At 40.0% G+C, this 22,034-nt stretch overlaps 1 protein-coding gene across 2 annotated transcripts in view; it reads left to right on the forward strand.

The window, feature by feature from the left end:
- The window catches only part of LOC131228688 (alanine--tRNA ligase, chloroplastic/mitochondrial), a 132,349-nt gene that overhangs the window by 18,029 nt on the left and 92,286 nt on the right, over nt 1-22,034 (forward strand). For both annotated transcript variants that reach the window (XM_058224529.1, XM_058224530.1), the window contains exons 2-4: nt 5,437-5,559; nt 5,684-5,892; nt 10,894-11,072. In XM_058224529.1, coding sequence (XP_058080512.1) covers nt 5,437-5,559; nt 5,684-5,892; nt 10,894-11,072 — 511 coding nt within the window. The remainder of the gene's footprint in view (nt 1-5,436; nt 5,560-5,683; nt 5,893-10,893; nt 11,073-22,034) is intronic.

The raw sequence follows: 22,034 nt of genomic DNA on the forward strand, positions 1-22,034 counted from the left end.
TGAGCATGTATCTATTTAATTGATTATGGACGAGTTAACAAGGCATTTACAAGAAGAGGTCCTGTGCTGTATGTTGTTTACAAATGACATAGGTTTGATTGACAAGGGAGGGGGTAAACACAACACTAGAACTATGGAGGGGATGCTTTTAGAATCTAAAGGTTTTAATTAATCGGACTAAAATAGAGTATGTCGCATGCAATTTTAGAAACAATACAATGGAAACGAGGGATTAGTTTAGATTATTGACCAAAAAGTAAGTACCCTTGAATGATTATTTTCTGATATCTTGGGTTTATAATTCATGAGAGCGAAGAGATTGAGAAGGATGTTAGAATTCAAGCTGGGTGGAAAAGGTGCAGATGTGCCTCATGAGTTTTATGTGATTGATATGTACCAATCAATATTGAGGGGGATTTTTTATTTTATATATATATATATATATATTTAATGTGTATCTGAAATGAGGAATTTGAGATAGATGAATTGCAAGATGAGGAAGGATAGAATTAGAAATGAACGCGTTCGATGAAACTTAGTAGTATCACCAATAGGTAATAAGATGTGGGAAAGTTGGTCATGTTTAGTGGAGACTAAGAATTATGCCAGTTAGGATGAGGAGCGAGTTGATTCAAATTGAAGGTTATAAGAGGACAAGGGGAATGCCTAAAAGGACGTGGGGGGAGGTAGTAAGAAAAGACTTGACCTATGGTTTAACCGAAGATATGGTCTACAATTGAATGGAATGGCAGAGCAAGATTCATGTAGCCAACCCCAAGAAGTTGCATAAGGCTTAGATGATGATGATGATGGCGACAACGATGATGAAGAATAATGCAGATTTTATTAAAGAAGAGAGAAAAAAATCATGAAACCACACTAGACACAAAAACTCCCTCCCTATGATTGGCTACAATCAATGTTTTAAATATCGACGATATCGGCCGATATATCCCATGATATATCTTGTATCCTACTTGTGCAATACGAAATGCACATGTAGTGCCGATATATCCCACATGTTCGATCCGGTGCACATTTTCAATTTCCGATCCTTTTTTTTTTTGTTGAAATTGTGTTAAATCATTGTCAAATGGTTATAAATCTATTGGTTCTTCATGTTTTGCATGAAAAATCATGGAGTTTGAGCTTTGATTTCGATATCCATTGGTTCTTCTTGTTTTCCATGTTTTTTTTCAAAATTTTCCTTCAACCAACTATCAATTGAGACCAATTTCGAAGTGTTTAGGAGTATTTGATGAAATGATCATCACATACGCTCTAATTCAAAATTGAGTGTAGGTGGTCCAATTTGGCAAAAATTGAGGAAAATTCGAAATTTCCCCAATTTCTCCCACATTGCTTGCAATCTTGCACTCTAAACATGAAATCAAGCATGTATGAGGGCTGATCTACTCATTTGTCGAGTCTTTGTCAATTTTTGGAAAAATAAAAATCATTTTTAATTAAAATTTATTAATATATTTTTTTTTGAAATTTCCCTTCAACCAGCTGTCAATAGAGACTAATTTCGAAGTATTTAAGAGTGTTTGATGAAATGATCATCACATATACTCTAAATGTTATGTGTTCAATTTGAATATAATTGCATTAGTTTACTTAGACAACGCATAGCTTAGGACCCTATACAAAGGAAACCTATTATGAGAACTTTTTTGAGATGTTATGATTTAAAAGTGTGTATTAAGGTCTTTTTTAACAATCCCTGAAGTTTTATTGAAGAATTCAACCATTTTCCCAATGTTTCCCCATGTTTCCCGAAAAGTGCGATAAATTAGCCGATCCAAACGATATATCCCGTGTGATAACCGATATGTATCTGTATCTCAAGGATGTGATACATAGCGCGATACCAATATTTCGAACACTGGCTGCAATACACCCTCATTTCCCTATGAATGGTCTATAAAACTTGAACAATCCCAAGTAGGGTAGCAATGGGCCAGGCCTGTGCTAGGCAAATTTAATATTTTGAATAGGCCCGGCCTGATTAGTTCAAAATCTAGGCTAGAACTGACCCTAGGTATACTCGCTGCTAGCCCCCCTAGGTATCCCTTCCATTGTAAGGTCTGCTCTTGCATTCAACTTAAGATGAACATGAGGGAGCTAATAAGGTTGAACATAATCAATATATTCCTCCACCAAGTTTGCAATCCCCACGGGTATGTTTCAACGCGACTGTTTGTATCATTGGCAGTCTCCTTCAGTAATAACTGGTCCGAGCTGATGACTAATCTCACTCCTTGCAGGCAGTGTTCGAAATATCGATATCACTTTACATATTGCACCCTTGGGATACATATACATATTGGTTGTTGTATCGCATAATATATCGTTGTTGTTGGAAACATGGGGAAACATTGGGAAATTGGTCGATTTTTTCAATGAAATTCAATGATTGTTAAAAAAAAACATCAATTCACACTTTTAAATCAAAACATTACAAAAAACAAGTTCACATAACGGGTTTTCTTTGTATGGGGTCCTAATTTATGCGTTGTCTAACTAAATTGATACAAGTATATTCAAACTCTATTCATATAATTTATAAATGTAAGAAGATGTGTGGAAACACAAGCAATACATTCAAAAGGAAAAGAAGAATCAATAGATCAGGTTACATACATGTTTGATTTTATGTTTGGACATAAATATTGCAATCGATTTGTGAGAAATTGAGAAATTTTGATTTTTTTTTCAAATTTCCACAACTCGGCCCGTCTCTTCCAAATCTCAAAATCAAAGCTCCCAATCCATGATTTTTCATGCAAAACATGAAAAATCATGGATTTGTAACAATTTGACACTGATTTAACATGATTTATAGAAAAAAAAGAATTGAAAATGATCACTGGATCGAATATGTGGGACATATCCCACTACTTTTGCGTTTTGTATTGCATAGGTGGGATACAAGATATATCGTGGGATATATCGTCCAATATTGTTGATGCTTAAAACACTGCCTGCATCATGGCAGAAGCTTTATGAAAAATGGACTCACAAACCCCTATCGGGCCTGAGAATTCAATAAGGGAATTCCTGTAGTTTTCCCTAAAAATCCCACCAAAACACCTGACAGACCTGGGTTCGGAAGGAAAACCCATCATAATTCAACTTGAACCAGCCTTTTGGGGGGATGATGTCATCTTTCTTTGGCTTTGAACTACCAACACCACACCAAGTGACCTCCCGCCAGTTTAATTCGAGCTTTTGCCTTGAAATTCCTTTCATAATTTTGTTAATCTTGGCCTATTCAATTGCGAAGTTAGAAAACTTTATCAACAATCATAATCGAGCAATGAGATTTTGCTTGAAAGATCCTCCTATTTCTTTCCATCTGTATTCTCCATAATATTGCTTGAGTCGATACTTTCCAGAGGAAATGGGCAATGGGTGTACAACACAATTCCACCAGCCGTAGTTAGATCCTCCTAAGACCTAAGGATCATGCAAATCATTTCAAAATGATCAAATGAAGTAGACCATTCTCTCCATGCAAAATTGTAGGGAAGAATAACACCTACTTTTCCATAAGGGGTTGTATCTTCCTAGGACTAGCACATCATATATCTATTGGGAAAAGAATAGCACAAACTTTTCAAGTTTTCTAACAAGAGAGAATCTTATCTAGAAACACCAACCAACAAAAGGAATTCATTTTTATTTAGAAAGTGGTCATCCATAAACATGGTGTACTCGAAGTAGCACCAGCAGTGCTAATACCCAACTTGACAGGGTGAAAGAAAGATGGAACATGAAACCTTTTCTTTGATTCCAATATTATTCTATTGACGCCTGAACAAGAGAAGTAGACTTGCTTAGGGATCCCAAGCATCTGTGCTAGCATTGGAATCTCATTGTCCTTTAAATTTCGCCTGGCTCCATAAAATATTACCTGAGATCCTTTGGAAAAGTTTTGGTCAATTTGAGATGCAACTAAGTAGTCAAATTTCCTTCATAGAGGCAAATTGCAAGACCACCAATCTTCCCAAAATTGGATGCTAATCTCACTTCTAACACTGAACCTAATATCATATGTAATGATGGGCATTTTCACTTTGGGCTCGAGTGGGCTGGCCTGTGGGATGCAAGGGCACACTCGGGGTGGGCGGCCTGTGTGAGGCGGGCCCTACCCGTGTGAGGCGAGTGGCTCGTGTGAAGCGGAGCTCATGTGAAGTGGGGCCCACAAGGGAGGTTCGGCCGAGGTCCTAACCCATGGGATGTGGGGCCTGAGCTATGAGATAAAAGGATTAATTCGCCATGCTCTATCAGTTCGAGCTTTTAGAGTAAGTGGTTAATTGTCCTGCATCAAAGTGGTATCAGAGCGGGAGGTCTCGTGTTCGAGACTCCTCACATGGGGTGATTAATGCAAGAGCTTTTCACACTGAGCTCGAGTGGGGTGACTTGTGGGATGCGGCCTGCGGGGGCACAGTTGGGGTGGGTAGCCCGCGGAACCCGTGTGATTTGGGGCCCATGTGAGGCGGGTGGCTTGTGTGAGGTGGAACCCATGGATTTGGGGCCCACAAGGAGGGTTCGGCCAAGGACCTACCCATGGATGTGGGACCCGGGCTGTGAGATAAATGGATTAATTCGCCATACTCTATTAGTTCGAGCTTTTAGAGCAAGTGGTTAATTGTCCTGCATCAATATGCCTTCTAAGTTTATCTTGAACTGCAAAGATGCCCCTCCACATAGTAGGGAGCTCGATTTGCACTTCTGAGGTCCCAACCATTTCCCACAACATGTATTTTTCAGCAAGAATGGGCTTCCAAAAGCTTATCCTCTCTAGCCTGATCATTCACCACTGTTGTTCTTATTCCCAATTCCATTCATGTTGGGTTTGCACTTTGCGAAGATCCTTCATGCTACAAGATGGTGTTTTTGGCAGTCATCGCTGTCACTCAAGAATTTCTTTTGGAGAGACTTCAATTTTTCTGGCCCTTTATATGGACGCTTAATTAGGACATAATTGCTATTGGCATATTGGTAAGAGCAGCCTTTATCAATGTGATCCTTTGACCCAGCAGTAAGACTACTTTTCCACAATGTTATATTCCATCAACCCTTTCAATCAAGTTGTCCCTAACTTCCCGAAGTGGTCTACAAGTACAGGTAGGGATAACTAGATGCTTCAAAGGGACATTGGTGACTCCACACGCGAAGATGTTAGTCACAACATTCACCATGTTACTGTCCACTGTAAACAATTGAAGTAGAGAACATACATTAACTTCCCCTGAAAAAAATTTCTGATATCATTTACTCAAAATACAATGGTGGATTGGTAAAACAAAAACTTTAATAATGCTCTGTTCAATTTCTAATTTCTCATTGGATTTTCTGCTTCTTTTATTACTTATGCTCATATAACATTTAAGTTCCTTGACTCAAAGTATTGGGGCTTGGTTACAGGTCGCAGGGCATGTGTGGGCCAGTTAAGAGAATTTGTCCAAGTTTCTCCAAGCAAGTTATACCACAGAAACTACAAGTCGAAGGCATCGCAACAATTGCTATTTGCCATCAGAAACACAGCAGGTTTATTTCATTGCTTTCCTTCTTAAGCCTTTAGAATTGGTTGGATTTATTTTTCATCTCAGAATCTTCATTCTATCATTTCTTAACCTCTTTAAAAGGATACTGTTCTCACTTCTTTATCCAGCATCAATACAGCCTGAGACTAAAGAATCAGTGGAAACTACATCAGTGGACTTTCCTGTGAGTGGTGATGCTATACGCCGTCGGTTTCTGGAATTTTATTCATCCCGTGGTCACAAGGTTCTTCCAAGTGCATCGCTTGTGCCAGATGATCCTACTGTTTTACTTACGATTGCAGGCATGCTCCAATTCAAGCCCATATTTCTTGGAAAGGTATGTTAATGATGGTTTTCAGAAATCCAGTTTAACTTATATATGTAATTAGTCCATTCATTATTAGCCCAATATATATGAAGTGTTAGAACCTCCTACGAACATTACTCTTTTTAGAAAGCGGTGACAAAGAATAAAATTAAGGAACGTATAAGAAAATTTGCATTGAATCCTGAAAGTGAACATGCATTCTTATCAGCTCCATCACAAAACTACAAACTAATATCATGGCTTTGCAAAAGTTTTTAAAAAGAAAAAAAAGAAAAAAAAAGAAATCTTAACTGGAAGGACAAATAGTCTTACGAGTCAAGGTGGTAGCTGTCTCATACTTTAACTTGCATGCTGGATACAAGTTGGAAAGTGCAAACAATACAAATGGTCAGCTTGGTCAGACAGTATTTGGCAACAATTAACCAAAAAGTAACAAGGGAGGTGATTGAAAAATCAAATGCTTTACAATATGCTACCAAATCTCTATGCCAATTTCCAAATCCTTGTTTCATATTTTAGTAACTTGCATGCTGGGTGCAACACAAGTTGGAAAGTAAATGATACAAATAGTCACCTCGGGTGATGGGGACATCACGCGTACACGCAACCACCCCCCCCCCCACGCACGTAGGCAAGGAGGAGGAGGGCCTCACCATCGATCTGGATCAATGACGATGTCCAGAGAGGGCCTCCTAGTTAGAGGACTGCGTTTTGGTTCGTTGGAGTGGACCTGATGGTCATGTGAACCCCACCATGGGCTCTCATGATCGTAGCCACTAGTGCTTTGGGTTTTGCTTATTATTGTTATTAAGAATATTATGGACGGTTTAGATTGCTTTGATTAATTGTTATTTTTAATTACTTCGTCTCCAAGTAATAGGTTGTGCACATGGCGCGAGTTTTGGGGTATAGAGTTTTATTATAAATAGGCAACCCTTGTAGTCTTTTTTTTTTTCCTTATTAAAGATTAATAAAATTTATGCGTTTTTCTACTCTAAATTTCTGAGTTGTGGAGATTCAATTGGGTGTGAAACCCTCCCTTCCTCGAAGGGCCGACTACCGTGGTACAAAGCCACACCTATCCTAATTCGCCCCCATATTCTTCCATCCATATTTCTCTTCTTATAGAATCATTTACGCTTCAAATCCATCCTCTATTGCAGCCGTTTTTCCCTTTACAGCAGATTTCCAGAATCTGGCCCTGCAGGAGGGCTGAAACTTTGGTAGAGCACCACATATAAATTGTGCATCGGATCGAGTTGAAATTTTGGGGTTTTGGAGTCCACCCTTGGCCGACGAAGGCCAAGCTGGCTTTTTTTCTAAATAGTGGACCCCACATACGTGCGGCCGGGATCTCACACACGTGTGTTTGAGCCATTGCTGCTGTCCACACGTGCGGTACTTCTCTGATTCGTTTCTCCTCTCTTTCACTCTTCTTTCACCCAAAATCCCTAAATCTAATCCTAAATTATTCAAATCCCCAATTTTATGCCCTTTCTTCAACCTTAGGGTTCCCTGAATTGAAATTTCTGAATCCCTTGGATTGGGGGAATTATTTCTGTGCATGTGTGGATGAATTTACCCTCCTTTGATTCTTGTTTGGTTTATAATTTTGATTGATCCGGCCCTAGCATGTATAGGCCTGGATCCGCATAAGATTCCCCTTGATTGAGTGTTCGAACTTTTGTGTGGGATGTTGAATTTTGTGTAATTGTTTCTGAATTAGTGTGATCTAAAGCCTGAAAATCTTGCACATCATACTTGAATTTCATGTCCTGCATCATCGGGTACACACTATTTGGCAACAATTTACCCAAAAAAGTGACAAGGGAGGTGCTTGACAAATCAAATGGATTACAATTAGTGCTCGAAATATCGGTATTGCGTTACGTATAGCATCCTTGGGATACAGTTACGTATCGGTTATCACACGATCGTTTGTATCGGATAATTTACACACTTTTTGGGAAATATGGGGAAAATGGTTGAATTTTTCAATGAAACTTTAGGGATTGTTAAAAAAAACCTTAATTCACACTTATAATCGTAAGTTCGTAACATCTCAAAAAAAAGTGTACATAATAGGTTTCCTTTATATAGGGTCTTAAGCTATACACTGTTTGACTCAACTAATGCAATTATATTCAAATTGAGTGCATAGCATTTAGAGTGTATGTGATGATCATTTCATCAAACACTCCTAAATACTTAGAAATTAGTTTCAATTGACAGTTGGTTGAATGGAAATTAAAAAAAATAAATATTTTAATAATTTTTAATTAAAAAATATTTTTTATTTTTCAAAAATTGATAGGGACTTGACAAATCAGTAGATCAACCCTCATACATGCTTGATTCATGTTTGGAGTGCAACATTGCAACCAATTTGGGAGAAATTGGGAAAATTTCAAAAATTTCCCAAATTTCCCCAAATCGGACCACATACACTCAAAATTTGAAATTAGAGTATATGTGACGATCATTTCATTAAATACTCCTAAAAACTTCGAAATTAGTCTCAATTGACAGCTAGTTGAAGGAAAATTCCTTTTTTTTTTTTTTTGGAGAAAGTGAAGAACCAATGGATATCGAAATCAAAGCTCCAAATCCATGATTTTTCATGCAAAACATGAAGAACCGATGGATTTGTAACTATTTAACACTAATTTAACATAACTTCAACAAAAAAAAAGGGATTGGAAATTGAAAATGCTCATCGGATTGAAAATGTGAGATATATCGACACTACCTATGCATTTTGGATCGCAAAGATGGGATATAAGATATATCGTGGGATTTATCGGCCGATGTCGTGGATATTTAAAACTTTGATTATAATATGCTACCTAATGTCTGCGTCAATTGCCAAGTACCTTTTTCTTAAGTACTTCCTGTGTTGTTGGCAAATAACCTATACTATTTATTTTTCGTAAAATTATTAAACCTAGTTAGTAGCTTAGTGCCATTCCCAAAGATATTAAATTTTATAAATTCTACTATAACATGGAGAGAAATAACATACATTCTAGAACTATCCTGGTAGTTGCATGCGCAAGGCCCTCATAGTTATAAATGCAAACAACTATCCTGACAGTCTTGTCCCCACATCCATCAAGGAATTATCAGTACCCTTCCATTGGATATTTCACAACCCAATATTTAAAGTAGAGCCCATCATATTACAAACTTTGGGACAATGTTCATCTCATTTATAATTCAACCCAAAATTAATCTAGCCCTGAAGGTGACCTTTGATGAGAACAAAAGATATTACTAATTTCCTTGCAAGTCACAACAAGGAGGAAGTCATGCAGCTTATATCAAATATTTGAAGTTTCAAAATAATTGACTCCTTGGGTAATATAGATAGGAAAATAGTGTTACCTCAGCAAACTCAACTCCTCCAAGGAAAACCCAATCTTTTCAAGAATCAACATCAGATCCTTCATTATTTTGATTTAATCTTAAAACCATACTTCCCGCCAACCTAAAGAAAATATGATGTCAACCAGTGTGCTTTCAAATCATGGTTGCAGGGCTTCTCAATTGCACTCAATGCATAACTGGCATTAAGCTGCCCAGTGTTTTTCAGATTTTTCACCCCAAATTATGTTGGGATAATGCTAGGCCATTCTTATCCCATCCGGGATTTGGTGTGAGCACATTGCTTCATACTTGGAAATAACAGACACCCAAATGACTCATAATAGTTGTCCAAAACCAAATATATTATGGTATGGACAGCTTCAGTGGAAACTAGTTCCATGATCCAAGTTGTATGCCCCTATAATCCACCATTTAGAGACTTGGACTTGAATCTATTGAGCATTTCAAATCTGAAATTTCAAAATTTCTTTCCTAGTTTCAGTCTTTCTTTAGGTTGTGCATGCACCTTGTGCCTATGCTATCTTTTCCAGAAACAATACAAATACACAAAATAAACATAGTGAACACAGTGGAACATAGACAAACATCTCTTGTTAGAAGGGGCGCATATAACTTGCCAGTTCTTTGACTGTTCATCACATGGCATGCCGCTAAAGCGCTTAGACAAGTTCATGTACTGAACTTCATCTGTAAATAGCTTATATCCAATAAATGCTGACAAAAAATTAAATATTTACACATAAATGATTTGTAGCCTGTATATTCTTGGAGAAGTAATATTAGATTTTGGTGAACTTGTCAATTCATGACTTTTAAGTTCTAGGTTTTTCTTGCTAGTTATTATTGTTTTCAATAAATCATTTTCCAGAATGAATTAGATCTAAACATTATGATCACTAAGAGCTTGTTTTCTGGATACAGGGAAACCAAGCTAAAAGAAAGGAAAAAACAATAATACCCAATGATTTCTATGAGAACTCTTCAAAAATAAATCCCCATTTTGACCTCTTGTTTGGGCAGAAAGTGGGAATCTCGTATTCCTGTGACAATACTTACCTAGGTTCTTGTGCCAAGAATCCAAACTATGGAACAATGTAATCATTGCTTGGTGGAATCCACCCTTTTCTTTGCTATCCAAACAACATGGATCGTCACATCAAAGAAAAACCCTTTTCCTTTCCTTTCCAATTGTTTGACATGGAATTTATGGTTTGTCTCCCACTTGTTAGATGAGCTGGTTGAGAGTGCAGTGTGTGTGAGTGATCCAGGTTTCAATCCCTGGCAGTGTTACCTTTCAAAAAAATAAAAAATAAAAAATTAGGTTTCCAAACATGGTGCAAGTGATTGTCAATTCCACATGTGTTGTTCCTGGAATGTCTCTTTTGAGTTGAATCCTTTTTGTGGATTGCTCTCAGTTCATTTTACTAGGATCATGTACACATTCCATAGCTTTAACATTAGTTTCATACCATTGAGAGTAAAATATTTTTTAATGAATATATTTTTTTTTTGGGGTAAAATGTTCTGTTTGTTCATGAGTTGTGATAATTTCAGAGTGGAACTTATCAAACTTCTATTCAGCGACAATGAAATCGAATTTACATGCTCATTCATCTCACATAGGCACCCAGAAGTGTGGCGCGTGCTACTACTGCTCAAAGGTGCATACGGACAAATGATGTGGAGAATGTGGGTCAGACAACTAGACATCACACCTTTTTCGAGATGCTTGGAAACTTCAGCTTTGGTGATTACTTCAAGAGGGAAGCAATTAATTGGGCTTGGGAGCTTACAACCAAGGAGTATGCATAAACTTTTTGCTGATGGACCATGAACTCTAGATTGGTAAATTTTGTGTTATTTAATTGAAGCATGATCTTGCCTGTGTATTGGATCTTTTTGGACGAATAATGATCGTTTGATGAACATTGTGGTTCTTGTAATATATTTTGCTGATAAACAGTATATGTGCAGAAGTAGAGGAAAACCTAGCAAACAAATAGAAATAAAAGAAAAAAAGTTCATCCCAAAAGAGAATTCAAAAAGTGGCAACAACTCTCAGTAGAAACTGTCAAACAACCACTTGCTCTAAAAGCTCGAGCCACCACACATGCAGGGTGGGTGGAACTCCACTCGGGAACATACTGGGCAAAGGTGGAGGGACACTCACAACTCACACCATAAATAGCCCCCCATGGGAGAATATATTAAGGAGGCATATTTGCTGCTCCTAGGATTCAAACACAAGACCTTCCGCTCTGATACCATGTCAAATCACCAGTTGCTCTAAAAGCTCGAGCCATTAGAGGATGGTGTATCAATGTATATCAAGGGTCTTTAACAGAAACCATTCTCAAAAGTTACAGCAGAAAGTGCCCAATAATAATAATAGTTTAATGCTCCCCAGAACCCTAACTGAACTGAAAGTATGAAAAAGGTGCCCTTACAGTACCAACAACAATAATATTCCCAGACAGTCCTTAAGTAAGCCTGAAATTAAAGAAAGAAATTTAAAATACCAGAAAAAAGAAGGTCCCTTCAAACTCCCAAGAACTGATGTTATTTGCAGGGCCAGCTGATGATCTCCGTTTGATATCTGGAGAGGACCTCAACTGATTTGCCCATAAACTGCATGGTTTCCCCTGTCACTTACAATCGAGTAACCCTCTCATCAACAAGCGAGGATTTCAGCCATCATATTTGGCCTCTTTAGGAATTTAAAAAAAAAAATGTCCAACCTAGCATAGAAATGTGGAAAACCTCAGAACAATAAAACCAATAAAGAGGAAGTGAAGAAAGTAGTATAGCCAAGTATAAATTTGTTCTCTCTCTTGTAATAGCGCCCTCATGCATGTCTTTGGTTATGTCAATATATCTTCGTGGGGAATCTTTCCCTACTCATCTGTCATCACCCACCACACAACCTCCTGAGATATTTTTATCTTATGCATTTTCCAGGTCAATAAAATGATATGTGGATTCTTCCCTTGTTTCTAACAATTTCTATCAATTGTCTAAGTAGGAAAATATGGTGCAGGATATGAAATTAAATGTGGAATGCAAGAAATCAAGCTCATGATTATTCCAATTTAAACAGTCACAAAATTCCACATCCTACATACTATCAAACATTCAAAAAGGGGAATCTATGGGGGTCCAAGCCTACACAAGTTTAGGGCTGGAAGAAATAAAATTATAAACCAAATAAGCCCAAATGAGTGTAAGATTCATCCATTCTTGTAAAGAATTGTTCCCCAATTCAAGAGATTGTTTCAATTCGGGGGAAAATCTAGGGTTTGCAAATTTGGGGATAATTGAGATTTGGGATTCTTTAGGGTTAAGGATATAGATTTAAGGCTAAGGAGGAGGAAAATAGAGGAAAGATAGAACATGAGATGAGCCACGTGCGTGGACAGTAGCTGGCCTTGGGCGCACGTGCGTGACCACTGTGTGGGGTCCACAAAGTCAGAAATCGACTCCTAGGCTAGGATCGGCTAGGGTAGGACTGCCTCCATGCCAAATTTTGTGTCTATCCAATACACGGTTTGTGCGTGGTGCTCCGTCGAAGTTTCAACCTCTTTAATGGGCCAGAATTTGAAAATCTGTTTGTGCACTGTTATAGGATAGAACTTGGATACGAAAGAGGGTGAATCTGAAGGTGGAAGGGATGTAGAGGATGATGGATGTGGGGTGTAATGAAGTGGGGATGATTTGGGATGGTTGTGGCTTCGCACCACGGTAGTTAGCCCTTCGAGGAAGGGAGGGTTTCGCACCCAATTCGATTCTTCAACCCAAAGAGATAGAGAAGAAGAAAACGCAGAATTTTTTATTCATAAACTTCATTGAGTATACCTACATGGGGTTGCTTATTTATAAGAAAACCTTAAACGCCAAAAGACAATTTTATCCTTGTGCCATGTGAGCATACTAATACTTAAAGCCGAAGTAAATAAAATAATAACTAATCTGAGCAATCAAAGCCGTTCATGATGTTTCTAATAATGAGAATAGTCAAAAATCAAAATCCTAGATCATCTAAGGTAGTGGGCCATGATCATGAGATCCGATAGTAGAATCTATATGATGATCGGGTCCACTCCAATGCTCCATGGCGCAGCCCCTAACTTTAAGGCCATCTAAATTGAAATTGGGGCCTGCCTCCTCCTTGAATAAGTGCGTAGGGTGGGGGGCGTGCACATGATGTCCCCATCAAAATAGCTACAATTGGTGATCTCCTTGGCATGAAGGAGACTGAGTCTTTAACATCTTTGTTTCTTGTCTTTTTGCTCCACCACCCTTTGCCAAAGTTTCATATTGTGATCCCTTGACTATTTGTGCAACTTGGTATATCTCCATTGATTTTCTAATTTGTAAATAGGCTGTGATACTTTTCCTCTCCACTCATCTTGCATTTTCTCTTTGTGAAGTTTTGCATTCTCCTTTATTATAAATTGATTGATGGCACCTGATGTAGCCACGATGTAAGTGGACCTCACCAAGCTCAAGCTCATTGGCAGACCATGGGTCCCATTGGATGATTGAGCGGATTAGGAGGGAACTTGACCTATAGAACATAATTGTGTACAGATCATTGTAATTAATTGTGGAGGGCTGTGATCATCTCAAGACTGATCCTACCTTAGTGGACCCTACATCTAGGTTCATATATTAGTGCCTTTTTATTTTATTGTTTAGTTTCTGTTAAGTTAGTTCAACTAGCGTTTTCTTTGCTTAAAGTATAAGCTAACTAGGGGAACAAGTTAGTATGGTTTTAAATATGTACCACTTCCCTAGGATTTAATAGTATGATTTGATGTTGTTTCTTTGGCTCGAGTTTATCTTTGCTACATTTTCTAGTACATTAACTGAAGGAATACAAATGATTACTGCTGATCCTTCCGCAGAATCCCTTATTTTTGAGGTCAACATGTAGTCACCCTAACACTGTTGCAGGTTTTCCATTGATGGTGTTTCTCCAATTTGTTGCTGTCTTAGTTGCTGAATCGTGAAACTCTACCATCCAGTGTCAATTCTGGTCTACATCCCTATTGTGAATGCAGCAGCCCTTGCTCATCGTCATCATGACATGAACAGGTCGGATCAGGTGGTATCTAAACTCAAGCAACATTTCTAGTAGCGATGCTTGATCCAAGTACCAATGCCTTCTTTCCCATTTCTATACTTGTCATTAAAAAAGCCATCAAAATCCAAATAACCATTCCTGCCACCCAGCTTCCCTATCATCTCGTCCAAACTTCCCCAAGTCCTTCCCAGCCCTTTCCACTGTAGAACCAACCAATCCCTACTTCTTATGGATCTTATCCACTTGCATCATAATTGTCCAAACTCCAAAGGCCAATATCTAGAGTATCCAAAATTTTGACAAACGTCTAGTCCAAATAGCTTGTGGATCTAGCCAAATTTTCATCCCCACGTCTAGTCCAAATGGAACAATCATCTGTTAACATCACTCTCTTCAACTGCCCATCATCTGTAAACCACCCTCATCATTGTCTTCAACAACCCCATACTTTGCATATCCTTACCACGAACACCGTTATCTTCATCATTCAACCCATCACCATTCATCTCCACCATTGGCAGTGGCACCCATCTCAGCTTGATCTATGTGATCATCTGCGGTCCCCAAGCACCGCCATCACCATCTTCTCCAGCCACTATAACACCACCATTTCCATCCTTTAATAGCTGGTTACCAACTAACCACCATCACCACCCATCTAACTGATGTAGGATAATGGAAACTACCCTAGGATGCAAGATGAGAGATCAATTTACACATTAATTTCGGCAATCAACTTGTAAAATCAAACATAGCCACATAATAGATTCGGAAATTCAGATTTATAACACGAAAGTCCTAGGTTATCACATACGTGGTGCACAAAAATATAAAATAATTCAAGAGTGGATCATTTGGAAGTAGGGACTTCCAATTTAGTGTGGGTAGTGCAACAACCACATGGATAGACAATGATGCAAGCAAAATTCTGGTTTAGGGAAAGTTTCAGAAAAGAATTCAGATTTTTATTTGGGTTCTGCATTCATGGATGGAGATTTAAGAATGAGGTTTTTAGGGATTCAAAGGATCTAAGGTTTATGGAGTTTTGAAGGGAAATCAAAGAGGGAAAACCCCAAACGGGGGCCCACACATGTGCACGTGCTAGTCCACACGTGGCTAGGTAAAGGGGAAGAAAGAGGGAGGATTGAGTAAGGTTTTTATGGGTTTGGAAGGTTTTAATGGAAGGGAAATGAGGAAGACGAGAAGAAGAAGAATACCTTTTGAAGAAGAGAGAGGAAGGATGCACTTTGGGGAATCCACTACCAAACAAGCTTCTACCCTTCTATGATTCAATTGGAATGAAGGGTTTCTCACAAACCCTAAAACACTAGGAGGAATATTCCTTCACACGAGAGCTTCTCTCTTTTTTCTTCTTCTCAATAACTCCACCAGGGTTGGGCGTCCACCACTCTTGTGCTTTTATAATTAAAAATTCGGATTAAGTACAACTATGCCACTCACTTAAGTGAAATGACTGATCATCCAAAATAAGAAAACTAAAACACTTATTATCAATATCATCTATCCAATAAATATTAAAAATAACAAAAAACATAAGGGAAGCAAGATTAGAGCCCAAGGGGCCAGGTCTAGAAGATTTGGTAGCCCGATGGCTTGATCGACAAGATCTAACGGTTGGATCGACACAATAAAAATCATATGATTTAAATGGTCTCCTAAACAACCCACATGCATCATCCCAAAGTGGGATCTTCTTGATGCATGCCCAATGCATGTGGGGTCTTCAAAATGGCTCGGCCGGCCCCATATGGAACTTATCTTCCATTCACAAAGAAAGCTGCGCTGATGTGGGTGGTCGCCTCCATCTCTGGTACGCCCGAGTAGGTCCTCTGATGTCCCCATCACTAACTCATTAAAACCCATCACTGCAAACCATTCTCAACCTCTTTTACCACCTATCTTCATCCACCCCATGCCATGAGCATAACTCATCTGCAGATGTATACGCATACTCCTTGGTTGTCCGATTTGGTGTTTCTCAACGCTCAATCAATAACTATCATCATTTTGATTGTCAGCTAAGCATCGCCACTTCGCCAGTCACAGTGCCCAATCTGGTCACTTATCTAAAACAGAGTATTCCCATTGCTGTCGTCGCCATATCTAACACCGGAATCATTGCCAGAATCGTCATCGTTTCCCATCATAATGTTCTGTCTACATTGTTAATGCAGGAATTTTTTATTAAACTTGAATGAATCCACAGAACTACAAGGGGTGCCTTTTTATAGGGAAAACCCTATACCCCAAAAACTCGTACCATGTGTGCAACCTATTACTTGACGATGAAGTAAACGAAAATAAAAGCCAAACAAAGAAATCTAAATTATTCACAATGTTTTAAATAATAACAATAAGCAAAATCTAAAATATGAAATCAATCCGACGAGTGGGCCATGATCATGAGATCCCATGATGGGCTTTTCTTGACTATCGAGCCCACTTTTTTTGAACCAAAACTTGTCTTCTAGCTAGGAGGCCCTCCCAGGACGTCGTCATCGAGCTAGATCGATGGTGGGGTTCTCCTTCTACATACGTACATGCGTAGCGGTGGTGGTGTGCGGGCGTGCATGTGCACGATGTCCTCATCAACTCTCCCCAGCTGCGAAGATTTCGCCACTAGTGAAATAAAACTCCTGAACTACTCTAGGATGTTAGGATCAAGTCTCTGAAGTTCCTCCTCAGTGAGCCATGTGCTGTCTGAAGCTGGGTGTGACTTCCATTTAATTAGGTATTTCTGAAACCCGCCATCTGACGTGGAAATTATCTCATGGTCCAGCATATCCTCTATTTCCTCTCTGGGTGTGTGAAGACTAGGTATGAGAGGTAGAGGCTGGGATGAAAGGTCGGGAAGAGGCCATGGATCAAAGGGTAAGTCTGGGGAATCAGGATGGGTGGCGAAGAGCCGGACAAAGTATTAGTGGGTCCCCTGAAAAACAACTAGATCCTCCACATTGAATGTGGAACTAATTCTCATGGAAGGTGGAAGATCTGCCTCATACGCATTGAGATCATTTCGCTTTATAATTTTGAAGGGCCCAGCGCTACGCGTGTGTAACTTATGAACGACCCTTGGAGGGTACTGCTCGAGCCTGATGCGGACCATCACAGAGTCCCCAATATTGAACTCTTTGAAACGTCTATGTTGGTTTGCAGAAAATTTGTAATGTTCATTACTAGTAGTGATCTTTCGCTTGATTTCTTGATGTAAAGAATGTATGTGATGCGCAAAAGACTCTGCAGACTCTGATGGCCTATGAGACAATGATATGGGGATAAGATCAATAGGCTTCCTAGGCTTGTAACCAGTAACGACTTCAAAAGGACTTAGACCTGTGGACCTATTGACAGAACTATTATATGCAAACTCGGATATGGGTAGTACGATGTCCCATGTCCCGGTATGCTCCCTCACTAAACATCGAAGTAAACTCCCTAGGCTCCTATTCAGTCTGACCATCGGCCTAAGGGTGGTAGGCAGAAGAAAATTGGAGCCTAGTATTCATCATGTGCCATAGTGTCTTCCAAAAGTAACTCATGAATCTCACATCATGGTCAGACACTATGGTTTTTGGTAGCCCATGCAGTTTGATGACCTCACTAAAGAACAGCTTGGCAACATGAGATACGTCAGAGGTCTTAGAACAAGGAATGAAGTGGGCCATTTTAGAGAACGGTCCACGACAACAAATATGGAGTCATGCTTTCGAATAGTCTTGGGAAGTCCAAGCACGAAGTCCATACTGATGTCCTGCCAAGGGATGAATGGGATTGGCAAAGGTGTATATAATCTTGTATTCTGTTTCCTCCGCTTTGCCAGTTGACAGGTACGACATTGCCCTATAATTTTGGCCATGTCCCGCTTGAGGTTTGGCCAATGAAATTGATCCTCCACTAGGGCAATGGTCTTGTCACGACTGAAATGACTCGCAACCTCTCTTGAATGTAACTCCCAGACAAGAAAATCACGAAGGAAGGTGCGTGGTTTGCACAAGCGGTCATTCTTAAATAAATATCCGTCTAAAATCAAATACTCACTATTAGCTCTTGACAGACTCTCTAATAAAGTCGTATACACAACCCCAAAATCTGGACACTCAGAATACTCTTCTTTGATGCGTTCAAGGCCCGTAACTTCAACGCTTATCGAGTTGAGTAATGCGATTCGACCACTCAACGCGTCGGCAGGCTTATTCTCTACATCGGCCTTGTGCTTAAGCACGAAAGTGTACTCTTGAAGGAATTGAACCCACTTAGCGTGCCTGAGACTTAATTTCTTCTGAGAGTTCAAGTATCTCAAGGTCTCATGATATGAGAACAAGATGAATTCTTACGGTAATAGGTAATGTCGCCAATGGCGTAGTGATTGCACTACCGCGTGGAATTCCTTGTCATAGGTGGAATATCTTTGCTTCACATCATTCAGTTTCTCACTAAAAAAGGCGACAGGGTGCCCTTCCTGGCTAAGCACTCCTTCTATGCTAACTCCTGATGCGTCACATGCGACTTCAAAGGCTTTTGAAAAATCAGGAAGTCGCGTGACTGGAGCTTCGGTCATCTTGACTTTTATCTCCTTAAAGGCCTTCGAGGCGGCCTTTGTCCATTGAAGCTCTCCTTTTTTTATGCAGTCTGTGATGCGAGCTACTATGGAATTGAAGCCTCGAATGAACCGCCTATAAAAAGTGACTAAGCTATGAAAGCTGTGCACCTCATGAATATTATGGGGTTCAGGCCAATTAACGATGGCCTTGACCTTCTCGGGATTTGCCGATACGCCCTTAGCTGACACAATAAAAGCTAAGAAGATCACACTACTAGACAAGAACGCGCACTTCTTTATGTTGGCGTACAACTTCTCGGCCCTAAGGATCTCACAAACCTGCCTCAAATGGTTGAGGTGTTGCTCCTTAGTCATGCTATAAATCAAGATATCATCAAAGTATACGGCCATGAACTTCCCTATGAAGGGTCTCAACACTTGGGTCATCACACGCATGAAAGTGCTTGGGGCATTAGTTAACCCAAAAGGCATAACTAGCCACTCATATAGCCCATCCTTTGTCTTGAACGCCATTTTCTACTCATCACCAGGGCGTACACGGATTTGGTGATAACCACTCTTGAGGACAATTTTTGAGAAGATAGTAGCATTAGCCATTATATCCAACATGTCATCAAGACGCGGTATGGGAAACCGATACTTGACTGTGATTTTGTTAATGGCTCTACTATCAACACACATCCTCCATGTGCCATCCTTCTTAGGTGTAAGAAGGGCGAGCACGACACACGGGCTCATGCTTTCTCGAATGAAACCCTTCTCTAGGAGCTCATCAATCTGCCTCTTCAATTCAGCATGCTCCTTAGGGTTCATTCTGTAATGTGGGAGGTTTGGTAGAGTCGCCTCAGGGATTAAATCGATGGCATACTGTATATCCCTCATAGGGGGAAGCTCATTCGGTAGATCATCAGGGAAGATATCACGAAACTCATGTACTACCGAAATGGCCTCAGTAGGTAACTCTACGCTAGCCTCTGGTACACTCTCCCTAGCCACGAGGGCGTATACCATCGTGTCCGCCTCCGTCTCTCGCTCAAAGTCTTTGACATTCAGAATATGGAGTACTTGGACTTCGATTCGTTTGCTTCTTTCTTGCCACTCACACCACTCTGTGTGGTGGACTCCTTTCCAGTCATACTCTTGGGTGACAGAGGGTTTAGCTTGACCTTCTTGCCCTCAAACCAGAATTTACACACATTTGAACGACCAAATATGGTGACATCCCTGTCGTAGAGCCATGGTCTGCCCAGAATAATATGGCCAACGTCTATGCGAACAACATCACACCAAAGCGTGTCTTTATAAGATCCAAACTGAATACGAACAAGACAACGATGTGATATTGGAATGGAGGTTTCGTTAACCCAGGAAACTCTATAGGGTTGAGGATGAGCTTCCAGCTTCAAGCCCAAATGGCTCACAGTGCTAGTCGATGCCATGTTGGCACAACTACCACTATCTACGATCAATTTACAACTCTTTTCTCCACATTTGGCATAAGTGTAAAAGATCGTGTTGGGGCGCCAGTCATCAGTGTTCTTGACTTGAGCCAAAGCGCAACACACAATTGCGAGGGTCACAGACTCTTACGCTTCCTCTTCTTCATCACTAGGGGTCTCTACGGGCTCATATTCTTCCTCTTCGCCATCACTCTCTGGGGGCACTACTTCTACCTGCCCATCAATAAAGAACAATTTGGTGCCCTCTCTTATGCTGCACTGGTGAGCAAAATGGCCAAACCCCTGACACCTAAAACACCTAGTGGCTCCACTTCCCAGTGAACTAGACCCGGCAATTTCTTTACCCTTATCATCCTTGGACCTAGGCTGTAAATTGTTGGAAGGTTTGTTTTGATATCCAGTGTTAGGTTTAGCCCCAGAGGGATGGGCCTTAGCACTAGAATCACGAAAATCAAACCGCCTTCCCACAGACGCTTTGAGATGTTGATCGACGTCCAACACTACTTGATACAACTGTTCGATAGTGTCTATGTCTTTGGCGAGCAATTCTCTCCTAATGTCAGGACGGAGGCCCGTTTTAAAATGAGCAAGGGTGAATACGGGGTCCTCATCAACCTCACAGCGGGTCTAGTATTCTTCGAATTTCTCATTATAGTCAGCAACACTCATGGAACCTTGTAGAAGAGACTGCCACTCCTCAATCAACCGCAGGCGATAAGAGAAAGGGAGGTACTTCTCTTTCAACGTTTCTTTCATTTCTCCCCAATGGACTATTGGGAGTTCTCTCGCTCTTTCTTTCTTTCGCTCAACCGTCGCTCAAAACCTCTTTGCTTGACCCACAAGCTTCATCTTGGCAAATCGGACTCGTCGAGCATTCAACATATCGTACCACTTAAAATAGTGGTCCATATTCGCCAGCCAGTCTAGAAAGGCTTTAGGGTCCAAGTGGCCATCAAATTTAGGGGCATCTACCCTAACTCCCTTGAGGAGTTGTGCATCTGGGTCATATTGATCATAATGTCCCTTACGGGGTGGGTGCACAGGTACGCGCCCATGACCAGCTCCGTAGCCGCCTCCATTCCTTGGTCTAACCTCCTGACCAACTGCTTGAGATTGGGCATCCTCTCCAGTGGTGGGGTGTAACGCCCTGAAAATCGGGGTTAGAGCAGAAGCTCAGCTCCCGTGTTCCAACGCATCACTTATGCAACATAGATAATGATGATTGAATGTTGTTCATATTAGTGCATTAAACATGAGTGAGATTATACCAAAACAACATAGCATACTCCAGAGACAATTAAATTTTGCAAGCGGAAGAATGTGATAGGTATATAAAATATATAAACTGTCGCAAGTCTCCAGAGTGTGAAGATGTTACCAGGTTAAATATATACTCCAAAATGGACAAAATGAATATACATGGTGTTCTAAAAGTGTAAAATAACAAGTGTAATGGCATCTAATTAGCATCCCTGTAACCCCGTCGATCAGAACATGGTCTACATAGACCCGCCTGATAGCTGCATATAAGAGAAACCCTCCTCATCATCATAAAAGTCCGGCTCCGCCTCATACGCATCGCCATCATTTGAAACTAAAACAAGGTTTGGTGGGTGTTTAAAACATCGTCCTGTAACGT

This window comes from Magnolia sinica, chromosome 16 (assembly GCF_029962835.1).
Source record: "Magnolia sinica isolate HGM2019 chromosome 16, MsV1, whole genome shotgun sequence".
NCBI lineage: Eukaryota > Viridiplantae > Streptophyta > Magnoliopsida > Magnoliales > Magnoliaceae > Magnolia > Magnolia sinica.